Here is a 7,747-nt window from a genome sequence, read left to right as displayed (position 1 = left end):
TGACAAACCAGTACTGATATTGTCCGAAGAGAGAATGAAACAAAGGAGCTGCAGGGTGCTGCAAGCTTATTTTTCTTGTTTCCTTTCTGTTTTTCGCTCTCTTTTTTTCTTTTCGTCTCTTTCCAACTCTACATCCTTTAGTACAAAAGACAAGATAAATAACTATGTTAGTGGTTGATTTCCAAGCCATGTACAACCATACGTATTCAATAACAGTGATCCTTCTCTTTCCCCCCTTTGATGAGGTTAGCTATTTCACTTTCTTTTTCTTTTTCTTATGATACCGGTAACCTAAAGAAACTAGGTTAAGTTCCTGTGATAGAAAGAAAATTGTTAAAGACATTAACTAGAATTGGAGTAGGCAGTTTCTAACAAAATCATTGTTAAAAATGTAAAAACAGTGTAAAACTCAAAACATCCAAAGATCCAAGGACTTAAATTACATCAAGTATCTCTTGATCCACTGCTGCAATTTGTTTGGTTTCCCCTTGCAAACTTATCCTTAAGCTTGGTTACAGTTTTCTTCAGCTAAATTTGTGTAAAATGCATAAAATAACTCAAATTAGTTCTATGTTAGCATTTTCACAATTCTGATAGGGAACGGATGGAAATTTCTTCTAGACAGTGTTGCTTTGCATCAATCACAACTCTATTGGTTTACTATGCTAGTGGATCGTTGGAACTTTCCAGGCTTTTTCCTTGATGTATGAGCCTAAAAGAAAATGTGCTAGAGCATTTGTTGATAAAGTGAAACAGAGTGCGCCAACACCTCCATTATATGATTTCAGCTTCTTTAGAAAAACTGCACAATTAGTTTATAAATGAGAATTCCAATCGGGACACAGTCTAGACAGTAAGAAAAACCTCTTCCAGTTGACAATCTGGTCTTTCTCTGGTTTGACTTGAGGAATGACGCTATGGATCAATTTTGAGCATCAAAAAACGTAACAATTCAAATTACAAGCGAGAAATGTATGAACCAATCTGGAGTCTGCCTTTGCCTTGGCAAAATATCCTTTGTGAACAAAGCAGGTAGGTGTGGAATCCTAAGCAAGAGAATAGAAATTTCCAGTTAATTGAATTGCCCCACTTCACCATCTTTTACTTTCTAGTCGCACCGCATAGACATACAGACATATAATACATTATACATATACATGGGTACAACATAAATACATATACATATATATACAAGTGAAAGGGATAAGCATAGGAAAAAAAACCAGTCTTAGCTCAGAGTTTCTGACATATATAATGCAATATAGTGAGGTGCCAGAAAAGACTAATAAACTAAAGAATAGATTCCGCTCTTACACTACACCCTGCCAAATTACAAATGAAATAATTGATTAAACAATTCATACTTATTTATGCAACTGATTAATAGATCAAAAAGCAAGAATCAGCTGAAAATTTTACGTGCCAAAGCTGACCTTTTCATGCAAAACTTATCCTAGATAATATTTACATCCCATTCCCCATTCAAGGTCTAGGCACAGATGGAGAAGAACTTACAGTCACCATAAATTCTGAGTATAGGATGGATTGACGGTAGCAGTTAAACAATCTCTTTGCTATATGACAGGAAATTTTAAAGAAATCAGTTACTTATACTAGGTGTTGTAGAGCTGCCGCTAATCCATTTTATCATCACAGAATCTGGAGAAAGAGGCACTGGTCCACTCTTCAACAACCCAACCTCGTCTGCAGAAATATCCATGTCTTCTGCCTTTTCTTTGTTGTAGTCCTCATTCTGTATGCCCACGAGAGCTTCTAGCACTTCTTCCATAGTCGGCCTCATGTCTTTGACATTTTGCAGGCACTGGAATGCCACCTCCGCGACTCCAGTTATCATTTTCCTAACTTTGTAGTCTGATTCAAACCCAAGAGATGGATCTATTAGCTCATGTAAAGCTCGGTTTTGAATCTTATTGATAGCCATATTCGACAAGTTGATCTCATGCCGGTGCCTTGTGATGTCAACAGCTGGCTTGGATGATATTAGCTCAACCAATACAACCCCAAAGCTAAAGACATCACTCTTGTCAGTCAGCTGATAGCACTGATGATATTCTGGATCGACATAACCCGGAGTCCCTTGTGGAGCTGTGGAAACATGGGTAACATCTGTTGGAAAGAGACGAGACAGTCCAAAATCTGCAACCTTAACACTAAAATTGTTGTCGAGGAGTATATTGTTGGTTTTCACATCACGGTGGATAGTATCGGAAGCATGCAGAAATCTCAATGCTTCTGCAGTCTCTATGGCTATCTCTAAACGAATGGACCAAGGGAGTGCACCAGGTTTAGCACGTTCACCATGAAGGTGATCAGCAACAGTGCCATTGGGAATATATTCATAGACAAGCAAGAGTTCCCTACTGTGGCGCGAGGTGCACCCATAAAGCGAGACAAGATTTTTGTGGCGCAAGCGAGTTAGGATCTCAACTTCATTCATGAATTGCTCAACTCTCCTGTAATTGTTTTCATATAAGCGTTTAACTGCAACAACACGACCATCTCGAAGTTTGCCTAGTTAAGAAAGAGAGATAAGAACAATTAAACTTTCAACAGACGTATGATTTGAACTAGCATGTGGAATTAAAGTCTCTTACCATAATATACAGTTCCAAAGCCTCCTTCACCAAGTTCCCTATCAGAATCAAATTTGTTGGTAGCTTTTTGAAGTTCCTCATAGCTGAACAGATGGACGCCAGCCAAGCTGTCACCTTTCTCAGCATCCATCATGACACTGAAGTCAGAAGAGCTCTTGCCCGATACAAAAGAAGATTTAAAGAACACCTTTCCTTGGCGGCGGCGCAGCCAGCAGAAGAAGCCAATGCACGTGATGATTATGCCTCCAAACGCCGCACCAAAACCTGTGTTGTTTGATTTGGAAACTTTGTATCATTTTGGTAAAAAAAGGAAAAAATGGCAGCAAGACACTGCATGAAAAGAAGAATGGAACAGAGGAGGATCAGGGGATTTTTTTTATTACCGATGCCCAGCTTTGCTCTCCAGTTAATACCCCTGCCTGTAATAGAAAAAAATTGATAGAAATGAAATAAAGAAGTCAGAGAAAGCATCAACAAAAGATATGCTCCCAGATAGGTGAAATTTCAACACATTTGTCAGCTACAGCCTACATGCTTCTTTGATAACATAATTCATTCCTTTGACCGTTCAAGGAAAGAAGTCTATAGCATCAACATTGACAACCACATTAAGATATGCTATAGATCAAGCAGGACTAATTACACTAGATTGAGTACCTTACAAGGTCGCCAAATCAGAACAGAAATGAACCCTCAACCTTTTTGATCTAATTTATGATCAGATTCTAATAGAACATTTCAACTTGAACCCAATCGTGTCTCAAAAGCTCTTTGCATTCTGTAAGTTTTAGATTCGAGAGGCAATGTGAAGTTTATAAAAGTCGAAATAAGGCCTATTTGTCCATCCTTCCAATCTATTTATTTCCTTAGCCAGCATGAAGAAAAAAAGAAAAGGAAATGATATCCGGAAGCTGAGTTTTCGTGGGATATCATTTAGATCTGTGCCAAGACCCAGGTGAGCATCACCACAATCGTTAACCATCTCAAAAACCTTCAAATAGAGCGAAAGATGACGTTTATGTGATTGTTGTTAAGAATTCAATGAGCAAATGAAAAGGTTTTGCAGCAGAAGAACAGAGAAAGAAAAGGGAGTTTTGAATATGACAAAAGTAATGAACACAATCCATCAGAATTCTTTTAACATTTCCAAATAAAATGTTTATAACCCTACCATGAAGCTTTAAAGCAAAAATGACAGATGATTGATAAAATAAAATCACTAGGCTCTTACCTCTAAAGCAAAGTTGATGAGAAAAGCACAAAAGCCCAAACTAAAACTTAACAGGGGAAGGAATATCCTATGAAATTACCGTCATTGCAGGTCTTGGGATGAGATCCATCCGAGCAAAAACAAACGAATTCACTAGTATTATCGAAACCACAGCGCCCACCACTTCTGTTACAATTGCTGCAACTATGTGCAGTCCAGTTCAAAACGAAACCCATGCTCAGAACTTGAGTGTAATTCATTTCTAACAAACTAGCGAAATCAACATCATCGTTTATGTACACTGGGGCATCAATAGAAGACTGGCATGAATCTAACGAATAGTTCGTCTTCTCCAAGCCTTCTTTGTGGAAAACAGCAAAGGAATGGAAGGAGGCATTGCTTGCACAACTTACTGGATATGTGTGGTACTCTGGTCGCTCCTCACAATTGTATAAAAAGGATAGGTTGACATTAACAAGGCTAAGACTAAACGGAGTTCGGTCAAGGCTAAGATTTTGTCTAGGAGTTGGACAATCATCTTCACTAACATCAGCATTGACCACGAGCAATGAATTGTTGTCGTAAAAAATGTCTTTGATGATGAAACTATCCTCAGAAATCGCCAGTGCGGGGTTCTTCCCTTCACAAGTGATCTGGAAGTTTGGGTAACCGCAATAGGATTCCTGTTCTTCAGAAATCCAAAAAGGGTAGCTTATATTGGGACCATTACCGCAGCTTCGAGGGATACAAGCCTCAAAGTGCGAGTCCGCTGACAGGGTTTCGGTTGCTAGGGTGGTGAGAGAGATGGTAATAATACAGAGAAATGTTCTAAGCTTTAACAGGTTCTGTAGATCCATTTGAGAAGGAAGCAACAAGGAATGGCATGGAATGGAGGAGAAGAAAGGTACTCAAATGGGAAGAGGCAGTAGGAGAATTTCAGTAGAGTTGGTATATCATTCCCCTTTTAAGTTCACGGTATTTTTTAGCTTTAATTTGTTTATTTGATTAAGATTTGAGCTCCAAAAGGAGTAGAAAGACAAAACAATATTTCAAGCAAAAGCAAAAGATTTTGTTTCTTCAACAGCTTCCTACCTACTTTGACCATTTCAACTCAAGTTGCAGTTTGCTTGATCTCATGCATCCGTATTGGGAACTCTATGGGCCAGTAAACTAAACCATTCATTTGTCAAACATTGGGTGGCGCCTACCCTCCAGAATTCTAAATGCTTCGATGGAAGCCAACCTAGATTTAAAACCACTACCAAAGATATCCTTGACTAAGAAATTTTGATTGTTTACACCAAGAAAGATGTAAATGCCCCTGTGAATTGTGATAGACCCTTTTCCCTGCAGACCAGTAAGTACCCTATGAAACAAATGATGTGCTCTAGCATTCTCTCTTTTGTCTTTGTTCGACTCCCGATGAAGTTGAGATGATGTACAAATTAAATTAGCAGAGGCCCTCTAGACTTTGAGCTCCTACTTCTTTTGTTCTAGAAATCCTGAGTGGTCAATCCAATTGGAAATTATTTAATGCAGGTCAATGGCTGTCACAATTTCTATCTGAAATTAAGTTCCTATTGGAACTCGAGATTATGGTGTTCAAGACCAAAATCCTGGATTAAAATGAACCCCAACATCGCTCGTAAAGGTGATGTCATAATGATGCAAAAATGAACTAGATCTGAACGGGCTAAACTGCCCTTTTGTAGTTGGCTGAAAGGAAAATCTCATTGACATGAATAACAGTCTATACCTACCGAATATTAAATAGGACACAAAGGAGGGAAAAGTGTAAGATAATTTAAATGTGGGGTACTTTTTTTACATAAAATTAATATAACTAAAGATTTTGGTCGGTTGATCAGAAAGAGAAAAAGGGAAATCTCTCCTTTGCATTTGAAAGGGGGAAAATGGTGGTCCAAGCATAGGCAGAAACACATATAGTGCATTGACGCATAGTCAAGGTGAACCAAAGCAATAGAAGCCACGGTGAAGGAGTGAAGATGCTCATAGTCACGGTGGGAAGCAGAAGGGAATATGAACGTAAACATAATGGAGAATCGCATGTGTGGGTTGGGCCAAACGTGTGGAATTTGGTGTTAAAGACGGGAAGTAGAAGATGTGCATTGACCCACAGAAAGTTGGCCGGAACAGTCATTCAAGGCTGCTACCCTGGGACCATTTGACTAATTCAAAAGTTAGACCTGGAACCTAATCATGAAACCAGGATCAGACTTCTAAGGAGGCCCCACCAAAGAACTAAATGTCAAAAGAATTGGATCATTAAGACCGAAAGCTTGACTTCTTATCGGCCATGAAAAGTATATGGAAAATGCAGAAAAAGACAACTGAACATCGATTGGTTTCCTCCATTGGAAGGAAGGACTTGGTGTATCTGATTATGAAGAACAAAGATTCAATGGCTAGGCTGGACATCAAAACTAAAGGAGGGTTGGGAAAATGATGCTAATGAGTTAAATTGGAATAGAAATAAGAAGCAGGCATACCAGGTTCACATTTAATAAGATATGGACGATCACTACAATAGCAGTGAAATAGACTCGTTAAATTCTCCCGGGATCCACATCTGCCACCGGAAAGCTTACATTGCCGACAATAGTCATCGTATGCAAAGTATTTCGTTTCAAACGGTTCAAGTAAAGTTTTATTGAGAGTTCTGGTTCCACCCATCAGTTCATCCCGAGCCTTCTTCTCAACCGGAACTGTAACTTCTTTCACACAATAGTGCCCTCTTGGATTTTCATCATTTTTAAAGAGCACAGCAACAGTTTCCCTTCGGTCCCTTTTGCAAGTGAAACTATGATCCGCTAATCCGCTGCTTTGGCAGTCGTAAAAAAGAGTAATGTTTGCGGCGGTATCAGAATAATTAATAACGTTTGTAAAAATCTCCTCAGGACAAGTATTTTCTCCCAATTCCAGTCGTTGGATTGTCATCAAACCACGAGGCTGATAGAGGTGCACCACTTGGAATTCTTGGGAGCCGATAGTTATAACAGGGGGCTGATTCTGTATGCATTTGAGCTTGTACGCTTCATGATCATAGCCGCAATATGCAGGCCGATCAAGGTCATCGGTCCAGAAAGGATATGAAAGATTTCCAAGGTTTCCACAGTCAAATGGATGGCGGCATGAAGTAAAGTGGACATCATCTTTGGAGTAAGATACTTGGAAAAAATTTAAGAGGAAGAAGATTGAGATGATTGAGAAGAAAGAGGGTGAAAGGAAGAAGAGGGCATCCATGCGTAGTGGAATTTCATGAAGAAAGTGTATGGTTTTAGTTGAAAGGTTCCTATTTAGTGATGCGAAGCTAAAGGAGATAACTAATTGCGAGTGCTATCATTTTCAAAGAAACAGACCATTGGCTTGCAGTTAACAAGAAAGTTACAACACTAGGAATTTTCCATGAGATGGAAAGAAAGAAAGACCATCTTGGCTGTGCTGACCTTGACTTGCAGAAACAGTTTTTCGGATGTGATGATTCAAATGGGAGTGACGGGTAACAGACGAAATGCTGCCCTGTGGCTTGTACGAGGCCACGAGAGCCTGACGTGTGGTTCTCAAGCTTTGGACCATTTGATTGTAAGCTACACGTCATCGTGAATACAACGAGGGAATGCAGGGAATTTCACTACATTTCGCATTTGCTTTTCCACAACTTGAATGACTTTAAGGGAACACAGTTACTGTCAAAATATTTCTGAGACGTTTGGCCATTGAGAACAACCAAACCTAAAACAACACGTTACTTGGTTTTGAATGAGGAGCCATGAAGGAGTCTGACTTGTTCAAAGAGATGCTTTTGAGGTCTGAATTGGTTTTCGTCCCAAACACTGCCTATGGCAACAGTTTGAACCTATTCTAAAATTTGCAAGGAGAAATTAATTAATGTATACTAGCA

General features: G+C 39.2%; 1 protein-coding gene across 4 annotated transcripts in view; it reads right to left on the bottom strand.

Moving 5' to 3' along the window:
- Positions 1 to 403: 403 nt before the first annotated feature.
- The window catches only part of LOC110422416 (LEAF RUST 10 DISEASE-RESISTANCE LOCUS RECEPTOR-LIKE PROTEIN KINASE-like 1.2), a 12,129-nt gene continuing 4,785 nt past the window's right edge, over positions 404 to 7,747 (bottom strand). Inside the window, exons 2-5 of one of the 4 annotated variants that reach the window (XR_002445716.1) lie at positions 2,999 to 3,034; positions 2,616 to 2,879; positions 1,516 to 2,532; positions 404 to 1,046 (exon numbers count right to left, since the gene is read on the bottom strand). Coding sequence is in view for 3 of the 4 variants with exons in the window: in XM_021436305.2 (XP_021291980.1) it covers positions 1,601 to 2,532; positions 2,616 to 2,879; positions 2,999 to 3,034; positions 3,926 to 4,682 (1,989 nt within the window). In the remaining variant the exon portion in view is untranslated. The other 3 variants (XM_021436306.2, XM_021436305.2, XM_021436304.1) reach the window with 3 other exon arrangements.

The sequence above is a fragment of the Theobroma umbraticum genome, unplaced genomic scaffold, assembly GCF_002168275.2.
Source record: "Theobroma umbraticum cultivar Fairchild unplaced genomic scaffold, ASM216827v3 scaffold_146.0, whole genome shotgun sequence".
Taxonomy (NCBI): domain Eukaryota; kingdom Viridiplantae; phylum Streptophyta; class Magnoliopsida; order Malvales; family Malvaceae; genus Theobroma; species Theobroma umbraticum.
Note: the sequence above shows the minus strand (reverse complement) of the source record. Positions and strands in the feature narration are given on the sequence as shown.